The sequence below is a fragment of the Polypterus senegalus genome, chromosome 16 (assembly GCF_016835505.1).
Source record: "Polypterus senegalus isolate Bchr_013 chromosome 16, ASM1683550v1, whole genome shotgun sequence".
NCBI classification, from domain to species: domain Eukaryota; kingdom Metazoa; phylum Chordata; class Cladistia; order Polypteriformes; family Polypteridae; genus Polypterus; species Polypterus senegalus.
In genome coordinates this window covers 85397865-85422388 of record NC_053169.1, presented here as the reverse complement: position 1 = coordinate 85422388, position 24524 = coordinate 85397865, and the positions used below count along the sequence as shown (strand labels likewise).

Here is a 24524-nt window from a genome sequence, read left to right as displayed (position 1 = left end):
CTTCACAGGCAGTTGAAAAAACTGTATTTAGAAAGAATGCTGATGATAATAGCACTATTAATGACTGGGCTTCACGAATATTTGGTTCTGAGAACAATCATGTGGAGCTCACTGATAAGCATCACTCAAGTGTTGCTTCAATGTGCTGAAGAACTCATCGGGAAGGACTGATGGATTCTGAAGTCACAGACCCTTGAGTGTCCAAGGGAAGTGTGAACGACAATACTGATGCTTTAAGCTTTAGAACACACTGGTGAGGCTTCACCTGGAATACTGTGTGTGGTTTTGATCTCCAGTCTACATAAAGGACATTGCAGCACTAGAAAAAGTCCAGAGAAGAGCGACTGGGCTGACTCCAGGGGTACAGGGGAAGACTAAAATAGCTGAACTTTTACAATTTAAGCAAAAAAAAGATTAAGAGGAGACATGATTAAAGTGTTTAAAAGTACGAAGGGAATTATTACAGTGGATCGAGACTGTCATTTTAAAATGAGTTCAACAAGAACACGGGGACAAAGATGGAAACTTCTAAGAGTAAATTTCACACACACATTGGGAAACTTTCTTTCACACAGAGAAACACAGACACATGGAATAGACTACAGTGACAATAGACAGCAGGACTTTAGGAACCTTCAAAACTAGACTTGATGTTAATTTAGAAGAATTAAGTGGATAGGAACAGAGTGCTTTGTTGGTCTGAATGGCCTGTTCTCATCTAAATTGTTCTAATGTTTTTAAGATAGTCAAAAGTGTGTGCACATTGGAATCTACAAAGTGTTGATCACAAAACTGCGTGGAGAGAGATGTGCTTCATATTTTCTTGCTTGCTCACTCACATTTTGTCATGATTCCTTAAGAGGGATGAAACATGAAATTTATAATTTTGAACTAGAGATCCAAATCGGTCAATGGAATAGAATGGCATCATTCAACTTCTCCTCTGATAAATGAGCTGAAGACCACCCTTATGCAGAGAAAGTTATGAGATGGGGAAAGAATTACTTTTGTTAGGCACTGTGTGATGTTTGTAGACTATTCAATCAAATAAGCTCTTAAAAAGCTGAAGGGGTCTAAATGAAGAGTTTAAACTTACAACTTCACTGCTGACATTCTCCATCAAAACAACAATGCACAACCACATTAGAGTTTAATAATAAGAGAAGAAATGATGAAACATGTTTGGACTGTTTTAACTGTAGGAAACTGGAGCATGTGGAATAAGGAAATTACAACTTCATCAGCAATAAACTGATGCTCGTCTCTGGGAAAGAAACAGTTCCTGTTATCACACAAGACTTGTTTCACTCCAGAAAAAGATGGGATCATTTCCCAAGAACACAGCTGTTGAAAGTCTTCCACCACTTCACCAAATGGACAGTCAACCAGTTTTATTTCTTCATAGATCATTGGCATTGACTTAAGAATTTCTTTGTTATGTGTAATATCTGCACATCCATGCTTGGTCTTAAATCAATGCTAATGTTACGGTAAATCTTTTAGGGTTATTTTCAGAAAGGTATGTTTATGTTATTGTATCGCTGAAAAACGTCGCTATAAATATGCATATTAATGAAGCAAACTCCAGGAATGCTTCTCAGGAGTAAAAACAGTGGGCTTTATGACATGCAATGTGTCAGTCTGTTTCCCCTTTACTTTACATTTTTCAGCAGCAAATGGAGTTGGTGTCAACACTGAAAGAAACTCATGACCAACCAAAAAAATCCTACATAGACCTACATAGCCATCTACACTGCAGTCCAGGGGTCAGGTTAATTAAACTTGCATATGCAGAAAATAGGCCCAAAATGTGCATATGCAACTTTCCACACAAAAGTTGATATATATATATATATATATATATATAAAAGAAAACTTGACAGGAGAAATTGTGTATATTTACAGCAACTCTGACCACTGCATATGAAACATTAAAGAAAAAGTGAGGAACTAACAAAACCCTTGATCAGGTTGGGAAATTCAGCAGCCATAATTATAATGTGTGCTGACATGAAAAATATATTAAAGCTTAAAAATTATTATGATGTATAGACTCTGTTTAAGTTCCCTTTGAAGAGGGCCAATGCTGCATATTTACACTAAAGAACTTTGTCATTTTTATATCAGCTATCTGTTGTCATTTCTCAGGATTAGAAACCAAAGGCAGTAAAAACCGAGACATGATTCACTCCCTGTACACAGAAAGCTATATAAATAGCAGCGCCAACAGCCTATACATAACCTCATGGTCTGACACAATATCTTATTTGGCGCTGTTTGAAGACTGTGCAAATGGTCACATATGAAGGAAGAGAGCTTTTAGGGAAACAGCAGCTTTTTTTTTTTTTTGGCCCATGATGATGACTGGCTTATGAGCTGATTTAAGCTCCCATGAGCCTTTTGGTTTTCCTAACTTAATTGGGGAAATTGACAACTCTCAGTACGGGCATCTAGGAAGAATGATGCTACTTTTGTCAACCATAAGCACTGATATTCCATTAACACACAAGTCATCTGTGATGCCAAGATGAGACTGTCAAATGCTGTAGCTTGATGGCCTGGCTCAAACCATGACTCATTTATTTGTGAGGAAAAAAGCACTGGCAGATGATATGTGATGGCAGGCTTGTTGATAAGGTTGAAGCACAACCCCACCGCTTCTAGCTTGTGTGGAGGGTGCCACCAGATTTATGTAGCAAGGAAGTCGTGATGCTTTTAAAATGAGGGATGGATAGAATCAGGCCAACACCTAAGCCCTACCAAATTTCCACCCTGCCTCCCAAATATTAACACCACCCAGGAAAATGCCCCTTAATATTAAACACACAAATATGTTAAGGCCCGTTCACTATCTTCAATATCTCTGATTGGTTTAGACTACGATATGGGCCTAATGTGTGTCTGTTGTTGAACAACAGGGAGACTTTAAGAGTCACAGAGTTTCGTTTTTTTTCCCTCTCGAACGGCTGGTCGCACCGGTGCAACCTTTGATTTTTTTTAGTCGCACCATTGAGAAATTAGGTCGCACTCTAGAGCCCTGCACCAGAGTCTAGAAGAATAGTCTTCTGAGTTACGCCTTTTCTCCAAGAGCATTGAAGGACTGGATTGAGAGGAAAAGAACCAACCACCGTCCTTAAATCCATTGGCTAAGCACCAGCCTTCTCCACTACGAATGTCCAGTGACTGCAAGGTTTAGGAGTTGCTGCGGATGATGGTGATTAGAAAGTGGTCAAATCAAAAGTCCCGCCACATCCTTCTCTTCCGGTTTTACTGGTACAGTGCATACAAACCCCAAACTACAAATCCCACAAGCCCCTCCATATCAGTGCAAACCTGTTTAAAAACACCAAACCCAATTTACAAACAGAAATCAGTGTACCCAGTGTTGTCATTCACATTTAACAATCACCCAACAGGACAAACTTACATAGAAACAAAAAACCCCTATGTGGCCCCTCTACAAGGTAACTGTATGAACCCTCAGTGTTTCATAATGCCTGCACTATTTATTGTAACAGCAACCATGCCACTACATGTGCCAGGTGATAGTGGCCCCCCATTCAGACACTGAGCACCTTAAAGCCTTTCTCCGACCCCATGCTTTAAAAGGCATTAGAAGCACACCAATGCACAGTGGCAGTGTCTCGATGCATCAGGTGGGAGGCCTGTCTACCAGCAAATGGATCTACGGCGTTGTGACTGCGTATGTATAAGACTGATCAGCATTGACCATATATGGTTGTTTCAGGATGGGAACCGGACAGTGTTTTTAGCATGTTCATGCGTACATTTACAAGTTGATTGTGAATTATAAAGTGTAAATTGCATACAAATGTGCAAACACTAGGTTTTACCAATCAGAATTTATTTGGCATATTCATTTTCCTGTTTTTCTACATACACATACTTTCATACTCAAATTTATGCAAAGTATTATAAATGAGACCCTAGTCTTCCTTCCTCAGTTTTCTGTCTCTTTTGAGCCCTTAGATATGTCATCCTGTGGAAAAGTTTTGTAACTGATGACAATCTTACTGAAGGACTGCAGGAATGAGACTGGTATAATAAGGAGAGAGATCTGTACTTAATACTAACTGATGCAAGACTACTGAAGTTTTACAGAGATTAAGAACAATGAGGAGTGTAGAAAATATATCTAATAATTCTATGGCTCTTTGAGCAGCTCTACAATAAATTATTAGCAATTAAAAAAAAAAAAAAAAAGAATTCAAAGACTTTTGGTACGTTCCTGATATATGTGATGACAGCCTTACACCTGATGCTCTGTGAAGCTGTTAAAATGTTATTGACATGTAATTCAGTTGCACTCATTACAGACAAGAGAAGTACGCAGAAAGCAAGTAAAGAAACCTGACGACCACAGTCACATTTTTGATGAAGTGTGAGATGACCTGACAAATGGCACTGTTAAGCCAAGTTGCAGCACATTCTTATTTTTCAATTTTGAGTCATTTTCATTCTATGCAAATGCAAATTCATTCGTCACACTTCAAAGCACTGATTTAATAAAATCTAGTTAACTCTCGTCAACTCAGTGCAAATGCAGTGGGTTTCCCCTCTAGGCCATAAAGGAAACAATCATGCATATATCCAGATATGTATGAATCAGGGGATTTGCGCAAATGCCATTTACTTAAAAGACTGCTGAAATTTACAGGCAAAATAAGTAGTGAACATGTCAGGGCCGTTGTGACAACTGACTGCATTAAGTAGGAGTCGCACTAAACAACGCCGAAGACGCACACCACATACATAAAAGCATTGCCTGGATTGTTACCATTATGAGGAGTGCTACGACACTAAATATGAACTGTTTTGCTGTTATCAAATACCACAAATAAAAAACAATCTATAATCGCAAAGAACTACAGTATTGTTTTCCACTCGATCTAACCTCTGGCAAGAAAAGAAACAGAAACTATCACAGCTGTTTATCTTGTTCCCATCCACCTTGGCTAAAACTTTCAAACTTGATGACACAACTCCACACATGTCATGTTTCTTTGCACTCCCTGTGTTAAGTCAATGAGGGTATCTGCTTTATTTCAATAAGTGGAAATGTCAAAATAACAGAATTTATGTCCACCTTTGTTTGCTATATTAGATTTTCAAAGGGTCAAAAGTTTACAGACACTAATGCTGAATGTCTGTTAAACAGTCCAGAAGATTGCAGAATTTGATGTCATAACTTTTAGAAGCCACTGACTGGCCAGTTGTCTTATTTGTGTTAATTGGGAGTGCACCTGCAGCCATATTTAAAGGTTTTCCTTGAGGGACAGCCTCCTGTTGCCTTTGGGAAATTCTAAGCAACTTGGCTAAGATCTCAGAAAAAAACCTGTGGATTTCCAGAAGTCAGGTTCATCTCTAGCAACAATTCCCAAACAACTGAAGGAACCATGAACGTCTGTGCAAACAATTCTACACAATTACAAATACCTGGGACCACACAGTTTCTGCATCATTTATCAAGTAGACACAAATTAACTCCCGGTGACTGACAAACTTTGGTACCTGATGCTTCCAACTGCTTTGTCAGTTTCTTTGTTGCTGTGTTGGTATTCAATTGAAACTTTTGTAACATCCACCATTAAGAGAGTCTATCATCACCATGGCCTGAACGGTTGTCGCGCAAGGAAGAAGCCCCTACTCTAAGACCGATATAAAAAAAACAGACTGAAGGTAGCAGGTAATCATCAAGACAAAGACCTGACCTTATGGAAGTATGTTTTGTTGGTCATAATGATCAGCACTATGAATCAAGGTAAAAGGGTGAGGCTTTTAAGCCGAAGAACACTAAACCTCTACTGTGAAACATGGGAATAAGAACATCATATCATGGCTGTAAACAGACAGGTGCACTTCAGAAAATAAACAGCATGAGGAGGAAGGCGGACTAACTGGAAATTCTGAAGCAACACCTAAACCCAGCTGCCAGAAAGTTCAGACTTGATTGCAAGTTTGTCTTTTAGCATGACCATTATACTAATCATACCTCCAAACTTGAAACAAAGGGTGAAAGTATTGGAGTGACCATCACAAAGCCGTGTCCTGAATCCATTAGCGAGTCCAATCAAGGAGACCACAAACCTAAATGATTTACAGTCCTGTCAGGAGGAATGGCCAACAATTCCTGCCATGTATTACAAGAAGCTTTTGGAAGGCGACCTTAGTTGTTTGACTCCAGTTAAATAATTAAAAGGCAATGCCACCAAACACTAGCAAAGTACATGTAAACTTTTGCCTCACTGAAAATCTGATATACTGTAGTAAATAAAGGGTCAGGTAACTATCTATTAGCTATTATTTTGATATTCCCTCTTTACGGAAATAAAGTCAATACTTAAACTAGCTTAACACAAACAGAAGTGTAGAGTTAGAAAGACTTTAGCTGAGGTGGATGGAAACTTTTGGCCTCAACTGTATGAGTCAGCCAGTCAGTAATTATAGTTTCTCTTTGAAAATATGTCATTCAATGATGCACAGTCCTTGTCTTCTTAATAGGCAGCCTGTCCTCTAACCAGGTGCCTCATGGGGCAGCATCATGCAGAAAAGTTCACGCTGTCCTAGCATGGCTAGCAGTTGACTGGAGAATGTGGCCACCTTTCTGTATGGTTTAAAGTAAGTCATGTGAACCTGGAAATGCTCCATCATTTACCATGCAGTGTAATGTGTAGAACTGCAATTTTATTATTATTTTTTGAAAGCACATCTTTTTAAAATTTAATGTTTAGAAAGCAGTTAGAGAACAACTAATTGCACCATACGTGTATAAAAAGGACTGCATGTCCTGCCTGACAGGAGACTTGGAACACTGAGCATTCTTCAGGATGGATACCTTGTGCGTGTTGCTGGGGACCGGACTAACTTTGTTAAGTGAGAGGGTAGCATGGCTCATTAAGAACATATAAGGAGAACACAGAAGTGGGTGGATGGATGGTTAACATTACACCGATAACATACCTTAAACACATCCTAAAATTAGCAATAAACCGTGCTGTTTGGGTCATCTCCTCTCTTAATCCTTAACTTTGACATACTCATCAGGTATAGTATAGAATTCTCACCTCATCCCTTCATTGAGAGTCCCGAGGCTTTGGAAAACATCTTGTATCACCACAGTCCCAAAGGTATCACGTCCTAGTGAGCTGAATGACTTCCGGCCTGCTGCTCTGACGTCACATCTGATGAAGACCATGGAGCGGCTTTTGCTTCACCACCTGAGGCCACAGGTCCGCCACGCCCTCGACCCTCTGCAGTTCGCATACAAGGAGAAGGTGGGAGCGGAGGATGCCATCAGCTATATGCTACACCGATCCCTCTCCCACTTGGACAGAGGCAGTGGTGCTTTAAGAATTATGTTTTTGGACTTCTCTAGCGCCTTCAACACCATCCGACCTCTGCTCCTTAGAGACAAGCTGACTGAGATGGGAGTAGACTCACACCTGGTGGCATGGATCGTGGACTATCTTACAGACAGACCTCAATATGTGCGTCTTGTGAACTGCAGGTCTGACATTGTGGTCAGCAACACAGGAGTGCCGCAGGGGACTGTACTTTCTCCGGTTCTGTTCAATCTATATACATCAGACTTCCAATATGACTCGGAGTCCTGCCACGTGCAAAAGTTCACTGACGACACTGCTATTGTGGGCTGCATCAGGCGTGGGCAGGAGAAGGAGAACAGGAAGCTAATCAAAGACTTTGTTAAATGGTGCGACTCAAACCACTTACACCTGAACACCAACAAGACCAAGGAGCTGGTGGTGGATTTTAGGAGGCCCAGGCCCCTCATGGACCCTGTGATCATCAGAGGTGACTGTGCAGAGAGTACAGACCTATAAATACCTGGGAGTGCAACTGGATGATAAATTGGACTGGACTGCCAATACTGATGCTCTGTGTAAGAAAGGTCAGAGCCGACTATACTTTCTTAGAAGGTTGGCGTCCTTCAACATCTGCAATAAGATGATGCAGATGTTCTACCAGACGGTTGTGGCGAGTGCCCTCTTCTACGCGGTGGTGTGCTGGGGTGGCAGCATAAAGATGAAAGACGCCTCACGCCTGGACAAACTTGTTAAGAAGGCAGGTTCTATTGTAGGAGTAAAGTTGGACAGTTTAACATCAGTGGCAGAGCAACGGGCATTAAGCAAACTCCTGTCAATCATGAAGAATCCACTGCATCCACTTAACAGGATCATCTCCAGACAGAGGAGCAGCTTCAGCGACAGACTGCTGTCACCATCCTGCTCCACTGACTGACTGAGGCGATCCTTCCTCCCCCACACTATGCGACTCTTCAATTTCATCCGAGGGAGTAAACGCTAACATTACTCGAAGTTATTGTCTGCTTTTACATGCATTTTTATTACTATTTAATTTAATATTGTTTCTTTGTATCAGTATACTGCTACTGGATTATGTGAATTTCCCCTTTGGATTAATAAGGTATCTATCTATCTATCTATCATTGTAATGAGAATAAAGGTAACTAATAATACAGGAAGCAGGATGATAAGGGAGGAGAGAAGCAGTGAAATGAACTTGAGGGGGCAATGAACTAAGATTTGGATAAGCTTTACAGGCATGCAGTATAGAGTAATATTAATGGGGATCCTTTTTTGATAGAGCAATAAACCAGAACCCTAGATATCCATAATTGTCATTTATAAAAGTAGATGCCAGGTATAGTCAGTAATAAAGTAAATGCAAAACACAATCAGTTAGTCAGACATTGGGATACCCAGCCCTTTTTTATGGTTTCATGTCTATCATCTGTCCTCATGCTGCTAGGTCTCTCCTCTGACCATCAGCTCCTTCTTGCCACCCTCTCTGACCTTGGAATCACTGGGACCACTCAGTGGTCGGAGTCCTAACTCTTCAGCTTATCCTACTGTGTATCCTGGTGAGGAGAGATATCAAGGGTGAACTGGGCAAGCCTGGGGATTGGTGCTGGGCTCCATCTACTTCTCTCTTTAAACTCCTCACTAGTCCCTATTATCATGTCTCATGGCTTTCCTTATCAATGCTATGCTGATGACATGCAGCTGTACCTGTCATTCCCTCTAGAGAACCACAACGTATCAACTATGCATGTCTCATTGATGTTGCAACCTTGATGGAGAAGCACCATCTCCAGCTCAACGTGGCAAAGGTGGGCTTTCTTGTTATCCCAGCTCGTCTGTCTATTCAGCACCCCATCTCTGCTCAGCTAGACTCATTATTGCCAATATCTGCCAAGTGTGTATGCAACCTTGGTGTGGTGATTGATGACCAGCTGTCCTTCACTAACCATGTTGCAATAGTCTCTCAGTTTGTAGCTTCAATCTATACAACATCTGCAAGATTATACTTTATCTCATGGAGTATGTAGCACAACTCCTGGTCCATGCTTTGGTCTTGTCATTCTGGACCATGGTAAGTCTATGCATCACCAAGCCAGTACAGATGATTCAAAAAGAAGTGGCACATTTGGTTTTCAATGAGCCAAGGTGGGAACATGTCACTCCTCTACTCAGACCACTGAACTGGCTCCCTGTAGAGGCACATATTAAGTTTAAATTTGTGATGCTTGCAATAGAGTAGTGAAGGGCAAGCTCCTATATATATATGAATACACATCTGAGGTCCTACGCTCCCTTCTTGCTCACTCAGGTCTGCTCATGAATGTTGTTTAGTGATACCACCTTTGTGCAACATGAAACCTCAATCCAAACTCTCTTCATTTGTGGCTCGTAGCTGGTGGAACAAACTGCACACTTCCATTAGAACTTCTGACTCCCTAAATGTGTTTAAGAATCGTTTTAGGACTCTGTTTGGTGAATTTCTGTCAAACTGATGCAAGGTTTCTGTAACTAAGGACATGTAACCAGCTGAGCTCTACACTTGTGGTGAACAATTTTGTAACCTTGTCCTGTAGTACATGTTCCCTAACAGTCTGCCAAACTGATGTTTACTTAATTATGTAGACCTCTTTTGTAAGTCACTTTGGATGAAATTGAAAAAATGAAAAAACTTTCCCCATCACTCCTTCCTAACAGGTGGCTTTCCCATCTTGCTTACCCTCATTATCTCTGACTGCCTATCAGTCTTTAGGACAACACAGTTTACATAAACTGACAGGGGAAAAAGACCACATATTAAAATTACAGGGTTACTTCCATGGCTTCCACTGTCAAAACTTCAAACATGCACATGCTCAGGTGCAGATCTTTTGTATCAATTATTTAGAAAGAACTCATCAGAAATGTCACCATTACATTCACAGTAATCCACGTCAATAGGCTCTCAAACACGGCGTATAAAAGGGAGCTGCTGTCGCTAATACAAAGCCTCTCAGAACAAAACTCATAAGCGGTCTATGTGCCAGACTTGCTGACTCAAGCTTGATCTCACCCAAGAACTGGGGCATGAGCTATAAATGTCTGGTGGATCAATAGGTTTGACATTTCATCTATGTTAGAACCAGAATATTGTTTATCGAATGCTGACTTGTAGGATTACTGAAACACTGGCAATTTAAAAGCATTCACTAAAGGAGTACCAATTATTGAAAAGTAGCTGATCCCAGCAAAAAAAAAAAAAAGCCCTGGCACATACATTATTGATGATAGTTTAAAGTATTTTTCACAAGCTACTGGATTTATAAATGTTTCATATTTTTGTAGGTAACCAAGCTATAATATTATACAAATGGCACTGACACTGATGTGTATCTACATAACACTGTGACTTAAGCACAATGACTGAATAATACCAAGTAGTCTGCTTTTACAGTAGTGCTTCTCAGTCACTTTGATGCACAATGCTATTTTATATTATGGGTTGTAGAGTGCTTCAGATCAGATCCAGTTTGATTCTTAGACTAGTCATGCCTTCAGTTGTTGTCTCCCGGTGAAAGAAGTAAAGTGTGTAGTGATTGTCAAGGTGGATCACTGGTTGAAATTAGTATGCAAAAAGCTTTCCCTTTTTTCACATCTTTTTCTTAGAATTTGCACATAATCCCTTCATCTCTAACCATATTTATCTCATTTAAATCCCACACGAAAAGCTTTGAAAATGTAGACAATATAATATGATTTTGCACTTATAAACAGCAATAGTTAAACACAGTTGAAAAATAAATTACAAGACGAAATGTATAAAGACAATTAAGGGAAAAGAAATTATCTGAAGATACCAAAGGTATTCATCATTCTAATTAAATTCTGTCCTATGAATCTAAATGAAACAAGCATAATGATATGACTTCAAACAAGATGTTAGGTTTATGATAAAATGGACAGTATGGTTTCCTTAAAATCATTATTTAGTATAATGTTTTGCTGTTGGGTTAAACCAAAAGTTTCTGGCTTGACACAACCAGCAGGGGCATAAAAATAAAAACAAAAATGTGATGCTTGGTCACCAAAGGATTTTTCCAGAAACAAGATGACAATAAATAAAAATAAAACATGGCATTAACAGCCCTAACACTTGCCATTGCTAGTGTTAACAAAAAGAGATGACTATGAAGGTCTTCTGGGCAAAGTCAACAAAGTGTGTGCTGTCCTTATGTAAACAGATGTGAACGCCTGCCTAAAGCTTACTAGCTACTATGGAGCCAACATATCAAATCAGAGGTGAAAAAAGGAGACAACCTGAACAGAACAAACTGTTACAACTTCAGGTTTTGACTTGTCTCGTTTAATTTGTACTGTTTTTGCAATTTCACCTGTTTATTATTTTTTTTTTTTCAAGTTTATGCATTTTATTAATATTCAGGCCTCAATGTTGTGTCATTAGCCATAGGGTGGCAACCGTATTGTTTGCCATTGCTACACTTGTTGCCAGTCATGTGGCACATTATGTAATAATGCACTGCCATTGTAAGATGTTTGTTATTGGATAACTGGCATACTGGATTGGAAAGAAGAGAACTAATGTTAACAATCTGCAAGAGTTGGGGACAATTATCCAGGTTAGATGTTAAAATGCACAAAATTTGGATTTTAATTCTGAACTTAATGTCAAATAACAGCAGCTCAAAACTAGAAAATTTAATTTTCAGTGTGTTTTTTTTATGCATATTCTACACAGCATGTGAAGGTAACAAGGCCTGCATTGTGCTTCTGGAATATCAACTAGCATGAAAGGCAGGCTCCACAGTGGCGTAGCGTAGTGGGGACGGCAAAGAATTACTGTATATTTTAGTCTTTTAAATTGAAATACCTAAATAAGGGGCCGGCGAAATTTTTCTCCGCCCCAGGCGGCTGACACCCATGCTACGCCACTGAGGCTCCACAAGTTATTATGTTTTCTGCTTATAAATATTTATCATTCTGATGTTAATCCACAGTAAGGAACAATACTCAGTCCACACATCTATGATGTACATATTGAATGTGTTAAAAAATACAAAAGGTAGATAAAGATAATCTGTGGAATTGTCAAAATGTGAGATGTTAAGCCAAACTTGTCAGATGACACATTTCGCTTAGTAAGGTTTTCATGAAGTGATAAACCTCACCAAAAAATAGAAAAACCCTTTCCTTTAATCAAGTAGTTTCCTTCTCATCAGTACTGTAAAGTTTCATTTGAAGAGGATACAAGCCACAGATAGTTATTTAGACTGCAAATGTAATTGGGTGGGAACAGAAATGACTCCTTCGGCAAAAGTCAAAAGCTGCTGGCATTTTGAGGGATTCTGCATGAACGGAGATGGAGAAATGCTCATGTGTACCACTAAAAAAAGATTCAATGCAGCAGTGACATCAGTACTACCTCCACATGGAGTCACTAGAATATGAAAGTGAAGATTTAAATTACTCTGTTAGACTAAATTAAAAGTATTAAAACTACACAAAAAAACACAGTTCATGGGTGTTTACACTTGTGACCTCTGTTGCAGCTCCGGTAGGAAGAAAGGGAGAACGCAGATGGTTTGGCTTAAAGCAATGTTTTAAAAGCTCACAACATTTTCTTTTACAAAAATTAAAAAGGTGAACAGCAAGAAACCTGCCTACTAATACGTCTGTAAGCGGTAAAATGAGTTCATCTCTAAGCAAATTCACCAATGCTTCTAATGGATCAATGACGTCAAGAAGATAAACACAGCTTATTGTCCTCGTCACATTGTGTCCTGAATTGTATCCACTTCTAATGCTTTTGGTCTTAGTGTGCTTATGCTATACACTCCAGCATCTCTGGGAAACTAAATTATGCTTTCTCTCAACTTTGTTTGCTCAATGCGCAATTCTAACGTCACTGAGGCTTCCATTCTCATGTTATAAAAGGTGCCAGCACTGGAACACTTTGGTAAGGAACGGGGCTTAAGTGCTAACCATCATTATTTTTATTTTTAAACCATTTTGATCCTTATAGTGGCTAAACATTTTATACAGTTTTTATTCACATCCCTAGTTAGGACTCTTGCTTCATTTCTTCTGGTTATAATTTTGGTTTTGAATTTTGGTTGGCACAGACGTTGTCTGGTTTTCTGTTTGGCTAGCTCTGTGACTATGACTCTGTTTGCTACCTTAAGCTCCTTCCATCTACTGTTTTTCCTATAACACACAAAAAAAACATTTTTAATCTGGTAATTATGACCCAAAAGCAAAGAAGCACAAAAATGCAACTATTTTAGGTATAAGAATTCCCTGGCACAGATGGTAAAATGTTGTGTAATTATTGTCAAAATACCACGTCTGCCAGTTCTAAAAATGATCAGCAGAACTGTTTGAGGGTCTTGGGCTTGGAGTAGCCACAGAGGGGTCTAGAGCCACACTATATTGGGGAAAATGACCACAAGAATGTCACATGCCTGTTAAAGTGACAATGTCTCACTCGTAGCCTGACAAAACTTATATATGTATACATAACACTAAGAGAACAGAGAACAGCATGCAAAATGCACTCTGCTGGCTGACTCACCTGACATTGCTGAGCAATGTCTACAATGAAACTGCCCTCTTCTTGGAAGATCAGTGCCCCTCAAATGTACTCAATTTATTATATTTTCTGTATATCAGGGTATTCAGAGTGAAATCAGTCTAATCAATCAAATCATATTTGGGCGCACATAACATTTTCAACTGCAATTCACTAAACTTGTACCACATGCACTTACTTGTCTTTAATCATCAAAACAGTTCTTTAAATAAAATTATTTTCAGCCAAATCAGAGAAAACATTGTGTGTTCTGGGTATACAGGAGTAGTCCATGTAACCAAAGCATACATTTCATCAAGAACAACTACTACATTCTTTTAGAATGAAAACATGCAGACACAATGTCCTGAGGAAGAAAAGCATCGCTTACAAAATAAAAAAATTCTTCAGATGAAGTGGAGGTCTGTTATACAAGCTTAAAAGACCTCCGGACATTTTCATTTATATTTGTACATCCAGCATACACTTAAAGTGCATTTCAAATCTCAAGCACAATAACACAAATATGAGAAAAAGACAAACACTGAGGCAAGCAGTGCTACTCAGCCACGTCCACCATAAGCTGATATCGTAGAACATTACCTGATCAGCTTAGGTTTACAGGGGTCTAGAGCCTATCCCACCATTACCGGCGTAGAAACTAACCTCATACAGGCAACCAGAAGAATGCAGGGCACCACTGACTTTAACAACTCAGGGTCACCAGTTACCCTAAGGAGGAAGACTGTTATTACAGTAGGTTCAGACACTGATGATCCCTGAAGTCTAAATTTGAAGAGTCAGCAAGGCCGGCTTGCCATACCTCTTCAGTCATCTCATTTGTGATATTACTTAATTGGGCACTTTCAGTGTTGTCCAGAATGACCCCTTTTATGTTTTATGCTTACAGAAACAATAAATGATGCCCCCAGGAGGCTTGAACAAGCCTTGTGATTAGCAGTCAGGATGGATTGGCTCCATTTCCTAACCTTATCAGGAGGCTTATGTAGCAGGTGATCAGAGGCAAGGCATTTCCACACTCAGGCAGGAGGCTGACATAGAATGTCAGCATGGAAGGAAAAATGGACGCACATGACCCAGTGGGGCCAAACAGAAAGTTCTTACCTGACTGGGACACCAGCATAATGGATGGATATGGGGAGACAGCCTTGCAAGTCTGTAGTTATCCCCAATAGATGGTGGCATTCCTGGGCCGGAGTGCCCATATACACACCTGCAGCGCACACTGGAAACTGTGGTCCTGTTGGGCAGCCCTGCTAGGTTCTGTGGATGCCATTAGAGGGAGCTGCAGGGAATGGCTGTCCCTACTTTGTGGGGCTTCAGTATACTTTCTCATTTAGGTCCTGACAGATCATTAAAAACAGAATTTGCTGACTTAAAATTCTTCAAATTTGTGTGGGGACATCAGTGCACTCAGAGTCCTACCCACTGCAAGGAACAAAACAAAATTCCTAAGAGCAGAATATACAAAGCAAAAGTACAAGGTTGTCATTTCCATCACAATGTCAGAAAGTTCCTAGTTGAGAACGTTTGTGCACCACTGCTGGACCAACAGAATGAAAATGGACTAGGGAAGGTCCACCCAGACGACAGAATCAGTGTCTTAAGTCCTAACTATCTATCTATCTCCATGATGAGTGGCTGGATTCTCATCTAATCAGTGAGGCATATCTGCTTATATTACACAGCTTCTTTCCTCATCATTTGTCTTCATGTCAAAAGAGGGACACATGAAGGGACAGACGGCCACATACAATATCCCATTGACATTTCTCCCAGCTGTTCATAGGCTGAATTTCTCCTCATCGATTGCACCCTTCCTCCCTGTTCCTGCAAGTTCCTTCCAGCTATCTTCAATTACAGAGCTGCAAAGATTTACCAGGTTTATACTCTCAGCCCCTGGCATTACACTATTATGAGCCTTAATAATTTCATGCTGAGCAGAATCTAAATGAAATACCCTTAAAAATACATAACTCAAGTGTAGATCTAAGCAGTACCTGAAAATGCAGCTACATGAATGAAATAAAAAAAGGCTGTTGGGCTGCCAAGCTGGCATCTAGCATGGAAACTGGGCACACCCTGTGGTTTAGCACATACCAACAACTGCATAGTGGCTGGGTGACTCCTGTCAAAACGCATGAACAGAGATTACAAAATCATTTGCCACACACACATGCAAACGTAATGACAATGCACTGAAAAGTCTCCTATCGTTCACATTACAAACGGGCTTTGATTGCCAATGCCATTCGCTGCAATGGTCTCACACATTTCAGACAAGCTGCCTGCTGCTTCCACAGCTGTTTGTGGAGCTTCGATAGTTTGTGCTGAACACTGACAAATCATTTTCTAATGTCATACAATTCCCAAGCCTGACTACTTCAGTTCAAGGTTGTGGGATGTTAGAGCACATCCAACACTCTTAAAAATAAAGGTGCAAGAGTAGTTCTTCAGAGCAATAGTGGAACCATTTTTGGTTCCCAAAAGACCAATCTACAGTACATGAAGGTTCCAGAAAGAACCTTTATTTATTTAGATCCATAGCAGGCTTTACACAGTAAATAATCATGAATAGATGATAACAGGTTTGTGAAATACCAATGGACCATTATTTTAAAAGCACTGTTGCTTACAATAATATTTCTTAATCTGTTAGTGTCCTGCTAAGTAGCCTATAAATATTAAAGAGTCCAGTTTTTTCTACATATAACAAAGTTTTTTAAAGCACAAAGAACCAACTTCATATGCAGAGAACCCTTCCCAGAATGAAGTGGTGTTTTACTAAGCAAGTTCTACGAGGAACCACACAAACCAGTAAAGAACCATAAAATGGCATTAAAGAGCCATCATTTTTAAGAGAGCAGCAGCAGCACTAGGCACAAGACAAAGGTCAGCCGTGAAAAGGGCAGCAGTCAACACAAGTCCCACACACACACACACGGTGCTGATTTAAAGCCTCCACATAATGGGAAAGTGGAAGAAGAACTGTGACTATCTAGAAAAAGTCCCATACAGATCTTGGAGGGGGTAATGTTCAGATCATGGATTATCATCATCATCATGAATAATAATGAGGTTGTGAGGTTCAAGATCTGAATACTGGATACATGAGCTAGCAGCCCTGACCAATGTGCCACTGCAGCCACTAGTTATACCACATGTGCTTCAGAACAGGTCGTCCACCTGAAGCTAAGCACTTGTGCTTGTTAAGAATTGTAAAACCCCTGTGATCTTATTCGTTTCTATTTTGCCTTGGATTTTTTTGTAACACTTTGATATCTTTAAAGCCAAATTTACAACCTTCAATTTAATGTTTTTCTTTTTTTATTTAACATCACACACCACCATTAGTCTTAGATTACACCAGGGGTCCCCAAACCTGGTCCTGGAGGGCCTTAGTGGCTGCAGGTTTTCATTCTAACCCTTTTCTTAATTAGTGACCTGTTTTTGCTGCTAATCAACTTCTTTTGAATTCATTTTAATTGACTTGCTCTTGAAGACTCAAACCCCTTGGGTTTTTTTTTTCCTTAATTAGCAGCCAAATAATAGTGAGATACAAAATGAACCAAAACATGACCAGTAAACTGTGACCATCATACAATATCTCAAAATAAAGAAAGATGAAGGTCTCAAGAATGCAGATCTGCTCAGGTCCCCAAAACATTTTAACAGAGCTCATCAGTGAGTACAAGTTGACTGAAGAAGGAGCCTAAGCTGCCTCGAAAGCTTGAATATTGTAATCTGCTCAGTTAGCCATTAAAAGGTGTCATTTTGCTTGACTGGTCATTGTAACAGTGCTCTCAGAAATGTATGTTATTGCTCAATGAGAACAGCAACAAGCCATGGAATTAAAGAACGGGTTTAATTAACGGCAGGAATCTGCACCTAAAAATAAGCAACTGGTTGGAGTGAAATTGTTTGAAGTGTGAGGCCCTGCCTTAGATGGTTTTCTGTTGGTTCACTCACTTCACACATCATTTCTGTTTGGGTATCATTTTAGGAAAGAAATGAAGCAATTCAGAGACATGATAAAAAAAAATTCAGGGGAACAAATATTTTAAAAAAGCGTTAGAATGAAAATGTAAATCCACTGTAGCCTTCCAGGACCGGAGTTGAGGATCCCTGGATTACACTGTCAATAAGCGTTGGTGTTGTGTTTTAGGATCTGATTATCTGGTAATGACTCAAAGCCTTCCATGTCTCAATGTGATTCTCAGTCTTAATGTGTTGGCTCTGGTTGAATTACTGTGTGTTTTATTTTAATGTCTCCTAACCATTCTAGACTGACTGCCACAGCAGCTTAGCCCACTATCCACGGGCATTTTGGAAATTTGTTTGTTCCCATTTCAGACACTTCTGGTCTGTTACTCATAACAACTAGCTGTTGCTCTCTCTCTCTCATGTTGTCAGCATGCTATTTGAAGTTGGGGGCTGAGAATTAAAAGATAGGAAGAGGGGTTCTGTACTAAGGTCCAACCAAGCCACTTCGAGTACTTCCTTCAAGGACCAGGATAACCGAACTGAACAGACAGCAGCATTCAACACAAACATAAACTGTATCTGCTATATCGATGTACCAGTAGAAATCGAAAATTGCTTTGATAAGGACTAGAACGTAAGACATTAACCAGAAAACACAAAACAAAACCCAAACTGTTTGTCCGGAACACTGACTAAAGAGATGTACGTTAATTCTTTGTAGTTTTCTCTATTAACTCAGATGATCTTTGACATTCATTTTGAGAGTGACGTCACTCACCACACAGTTCCAGTTTATTTCCTGAGTAAATTTTTCACAAAATGATAGTGCCCATGAAATGAAATGGTGTTGAAAAAGACACAAAGTAATTCAGCTGTATCAAATGAAGTTCAAATGAAAACTTTAACAAAGCAAAATATGACCATGAAATGGTCCACCAAAATACAAGAAGAAAGCCAAATGTCATTTAAATTGTAGCCATATCATAGCACTGTGTTGCTCTGTGTGATTTAAATATGCTGTCATCTTTCAAATCTCATTTCAACTTTTGCACGTCCCACCAATTTAAACAACTTTTGCTATTCAATTTTCTTCTCATTTTTATTTCATATGAAGTTTTATCTTATAATACAAAAGAATATTATTAAACAGCTATCTTATAGGTAATTGGATAATGAAAATTAAAGAAAAAGGAAGGTTTACTCACAGAATCTTCAATGCAATTATCTCAAAAGACAGCTCTAGCAAATGTGAGTCATAATCATCATGTATTGAAGATAAGTTTTGCATATTTTATGTTTCACTATTATTTCTGCTAGTTTTGAGTTAGTTTTTCATGTCTTTATGTTTTTTTTTATTGGTTTCATTTGTGATTATGTTTCATGTTCTTTGTGGGTGGCACCCCCAAGAGGCGGGGCCACTCTGATGTCACAGCTTCTGGCTCCTCCTTCTGTCTTTATAGTCGAGCCAGAAGCAGGACTCAGCAATCAAGTGTTTGTTATCTTTGGAGTCAGAAGGATTCCTGTTTGTTGTAGGGTTTTCCCATTTTCTTGCTCTGTCTTATGGATTCTGTTTTCTGGATTTTAAATTGGGACTTTGGCAACTCCTTTTTGCCTCTTTTGAGTATTTCCTTGTATTTTTCTATTTTTTGTTAATAAATGCTTTCTATAACTATCATTTGATGTTTTGCTCATAAGCCAAGGTTTACAATTACCTTCCTCCTAGAGGGGCTTTGTTGATACATTTTTTGGATCACTTTTGGGTTTGCAAAGCCTGAGGCAGGCCACGGGAGTTGTGATTAAGCCCCGTTTCACAGGCCTGTCCTGGCCTGGGGAGTAAAGCTATAAAAGTAAAGTGGGCTATTTTAGGAGGTCTCACTCCCTTTTTGTTATGTTTGGAACTTTAAATCACAGCAACAATAAAGAAATATATTGGAGTTTTATCATGAAAGTTTGAAGTTCATTTTTGACCAAATATTATGGGCGCAAGATCCCCAAATAGTGTGTGAAATACTTTGGAAGAAATTAAAAAAAATAAATAAAATTGTTGGTCAGATTTTGATAATGTATAAAGGCTACTGTTAAAATTTATTTTAAATTTTATCTAGTTGCATCCTTATTTTTACAGTACGCATAAGGTTTTATGTGTCTTTAAATGAACCATTGGTTTGTCTGTCACTCTGTGATATGTTCTTAATAATTCAAAAATAAAGAACAAACTAAGTTTATTTTTACATTTTTATACCTTATAATTGCATTGGAAACTTTGGCAGAGTGGCTTATACTTTTAAGTTGTAAGCATATTGTTAAAACTGTTCTGCAAGTGTTCTGCAGCTGTGATGTGTTTGAATTGGTTAATCTTGATGTAACTATCTTTAAAAAGTTTTTGATTAACGGGTCTCATTTTATTCCTTCAAGGGGCATTAACAAGAACAGGAAGTTAAAGAGGAGATGTTAAAAGTATTATTTGTCTTCAGAATACTGAATAATGCTGATTTTTTTAAAAATGTCTCTTATCTTTACTTTGCACATTAAAAGTCTGACCAGCCCTATTATGAACACTACAGTATAAAACACTCATTTAATTAAATTGGAACATTTATTATAACATGAAATGGTCCCATTCAAGTTATGTTATTTCTAGTACTAGAATTTGTCATCCTTATACCTGTGCAAGGTGCATGTACTTTATTTATAGCATGATGACTGAAAATGTCAAAAATGCAGAGAAATAGTCAGAGCATTTGAAAACAGGTAAAACAGTCTAACAATTTAATATTTAAAGTGCACCATGGCACTCAAATGAGCAAACTCTGGATGCAATAAGGACCCGGCCACCTGAGTCTCTAAAGAAAGCAAAACATTTCACATCCTCCTGCAAAGTTAATAAACCACAAGTTAGCATTTGGTCTCAAATATAATCATTCCTGCCCTTCTCATATCCACAGCTGCAACACCTGAAGATTAAAAAAAAAATGACAAAAAAAATTCTGACCACCACATACCAAAGCAACAAAAACTGATTTTTTCAAAAACCAAAGCCAACACAGTTATTTCACATTATCCCCAATGGAAGCAGACGTAAATTCTAGCATTGCTCTCCTCTCTGAGGAGTTAATTGCCATTTGCACAGGTAAAGAGAAGATGGCCCTACCCGTTTTCTCAGGTTATACGTCAGGAGCAGGTTTCTAGAGAAGTGGTTGGAGAAGGCTGTGTAGAACTCCAGCACTTTCTGTAAGGCATCCCTTTTAATGACGTGGAGGTCACAGTATGTGAGAGCTCTGACGTTAGCGCAAGATTGAGCCAAAGTGACTTCCTTCCAGAAAACATCGCCAAACACATCTCCCTTTCCTGTGGAGAGAAAAATATTTTTTTCCTGTTATCATCTCACCAAAACATCAAAATATTTTTAAGAGGTTAAGGAAGGAGGAAAAAACTACAATGGACACCTCATTAACATTCAGGAGGAAACTCACAATGGAATGAGAAATGCAGCCTTTTGAAGAATATTGTCTACACATTTAGGAAGTAGCAAGGTGAAGCCCTCATCTTTGTGAAGTTCAGTAAAGTTCAGTGCTGGGCAAAGCCAGTAAATGTAAAAATGGTTCATTTCCAAGAAAATAAAGGGAGTACAGGAAGCATAAATAACATTGAAGGAGACACAGTTTCTCCTAACACACAAGTTTTCTCCACTCCTATCACACTTCAGATGTCAACAAAATTCTTTTGACAACCAGCAGATGTCTGTCAGTTTCAAAAAAGGGTACTATTAAGAAATGAGAATTTCTGATAGGCAAATTAAATACCCAGAAGTGGAGGGCAAGAACAGACAACCTGCATCCCTGTTTTAGAGACAACATGGGAAGTCCATACCTCTGCACAGAAGCAGTCCAGTTACTATTTACTGGTATAGCATCTGCACCCACCATACATGGAACTTGCTTACCTACCACTTAGTTATTAGGACTGGACTGAAAACTACACTATAGTCTGTCATGTACATGGGGGCAGAAGCGCAGAGTCTGCCATTACACAGGCTGCATTTGGATTATCACAAAGTATGATATATTTTTTTTTAATAAGTCCCTTCGACCTCAGAAATATAAGTGAGATTCACTCATTAGTGAGTCACAGTATGTATGCAACATTCGCACAACTTCTACAGGGCGCACAACCACCTCTCTCTAGATCTTCATTATATCTGCCTACTTGAAAGTATGCACCCCAATAAGAACTCTTTTATTGGAAACTGTTAAAAAGGAGAAATCTGACCCAGAGTTTAGCACTGTTACAAATGTACTATGAGCAAAATGCAGTAACTGAAAACCATACTTACTACCCCCCACCCCTTTTTAAAGTTACAACAGAACAGGAGTTACATTTCGGTAAACTGCTTTATAAACTTGTGGCTCTCTCCTATGATCACTAAATGGGTGCTGTACATACAGTAACCGGGTAATACTGAGGTGCCACAAGGAGAAATGTTGGTGTTATACAGCACACGGTGAATATCGCAAGTAGACAGACATGATTTTTAAGTTACCTGAACAGCAAACAGGGGCAGTAAGGGGCCACAGAGCACAGTACTACTGTCTTACTCTGTCATGGAAGTGCTTGGGTTTTGTTTCTCTTTATACACATCCCAAAGATTTGTGAGTATTTGGCTATATGGTGACTCTTAATTGGCCTTCTGTGAGTGTTGGGCATGTGCGCTGTACAACTATCTCCTACAGCACAGTGGCATGTGGTCCAAGAGTTGATTCCTGTGCTGTCTGGATTGGCGCTGAAATGGATTAAGTGGATTGGAGAATGGACAGATGAATAATAAACATTCACTGGTAATAATGTCATCTGTGTACTGCAGAAATGGAGCCCTGATAGATTTTCAGGGAGACACTCACAATGGATAAAACGAACCAAAATATCTTCAATGTGGCTAATTTGAAACAGAGACACAGACAATTTTAGAAATGTTTCTGCTATTCTATTATCTGTGCTTACAATTTGGCAGAAAAAATGTCTCAGCTGCTGCATGTCTAGCAGAAGGCAGAGGTGACCAGACCACTGCTATGTGTGGTCTTTGAGAAGTGTGAAGGAAACTGGACTTCGGAGAAAACCAAAACAAAAAGATAATATGGAGACTGACCCATCTTTTTGAATTATTATTTTTAATTTGAGGTAAAATAGTTATTTTGATTACAGAGACAGAAGTTTTATGATCAGGTAGTTTTATTCACTAACCATGGCACCAGAGCATGGTAGCGTGTTGATCAGCATATATGATTACGAATTTCACAGTACTCTTTTCACGTGACAATAAGGACCCTATGAATGTACAAACCTACAGATGTGGACAAATTTGTTGAGACCCTTACAGCTCACTGAAAAAATGCTGTTTGCCTCCTGAAGTGATTAGATGAGAATTTATTGTTCCCTCTATACCTATATTTTTTTATACCTAACAGCCTGGATACATTTGTTGGTACCTCTAGAAAAGATCATAAATAACTGGAATAGAGTGATTTTCAAACTAGCTATTTTCTTGAATGAATGTCACACATCTCCAATCATGCAGTCATTCAGCCTATTTAAAAGAAGAAAAGTAGTCAGTCTGCTGTTTGGAATCATTGTGTGTCCACACTGAACATGGACCAGACCAAGCAAAGGAGAGAGTTTTCTGAGGAGAGAGAGAGAGAGGGCGTTAGGAGCACGCACTGACACAGTGCACTGCCGCACCCACCACATAACAAACCTACTCAGGATCCAGATTAGGACCCAAGCGCAGCCATGCAAAGGGTAATACCTCAGTACCACACTAGTTCAGATAGAGTGGAACAGTGTGAGTTTTTGTTTGTGGTGGCTGGAGTGCCAATTCTGCCAGAGAGAAAATTATAGACAAGCATGATAAAGGCAAAGGCTATAAGACTACCTCCAAGCAACTTAGTGTTCCACTTAAGATGGCTTGACCACATCCTTAGAATTGACCAGAACCGTATACCTAAGTTTGCTCTGAAATGGACACCACCTGGGAAGAGCAAACAATGCCGGCCTAAAACAACCTGGCGGCAAACAGTGATAAATGAGCTGAAGGGGAAGGGCCTAGCATGGGGTGAAGCAGAACACATAGCTGAAGATAGGGTATTGGTCCTATGTCCCTTTTGGCACAAAGAGGATTAATCTAACCTAAATTGTGAAGTGGCCTTCTATGAGCCCTGATTTGAATCCTATCAATTATCTGTGGAAGGAACTATGACATGCAGTCTGCAGAGTCCTCTTCAAACCTGACACAGCTGGAGCAGTTTGTTCAGGCGCAGAAGTCTAATTGAAAGCTCCAGGAATCTCCTATTTGCAGGTACTGACTCTACAAACTCAGTAACAAAATATTAGGTTAAGTATCCCATCATTGTTGTCCATGCCATTTAAATTTGTGTTATTATTTGAAGATTTCTGTTGAATCAATACTGTAAAGCGGAGTCTGATTTTTGTTAAATACGGAATAAACAATACAGTTTCAAGTATTTTCAGAGGCAATAGTGGGTTCTTCTTTATTTGTAGAAGGTACAAACACATTTGTCCACATCCGTGTGTAAGCATTA

At 39.2% G+C, this 24524-nt stretch overlaps 1 protein-coding gene across 3 annotated transcripts in view; it reads right to left on the bottom strand.

Annotated features, from left to right (window-relative positions):
* Positions 1-24524, bottom strand: part of LOC120516299 (potassium voltage-gated channel subfamily H member 1-like) — a 709330-nt gene that overhangs the window by 185893 nt on the left and 498913 nt on the right. For all 3 annotated transcript variants that reach the window (XR_005630822.1, XR_005630823.1, XM_039737874.1), the window contains one exon: positions 21083-21279. Coding sequence is in view for 1 of the 3 variants with exons in the window: in XM_039737874.1 (XP_039593808.1) it covers positions 21083-21279 (197 nt within the window). In the remaining 2 variants the exon portion in view is untranslated. The remainder of the gene's footprint in view (positions 1-21082; positions 21280-24524) is intronic.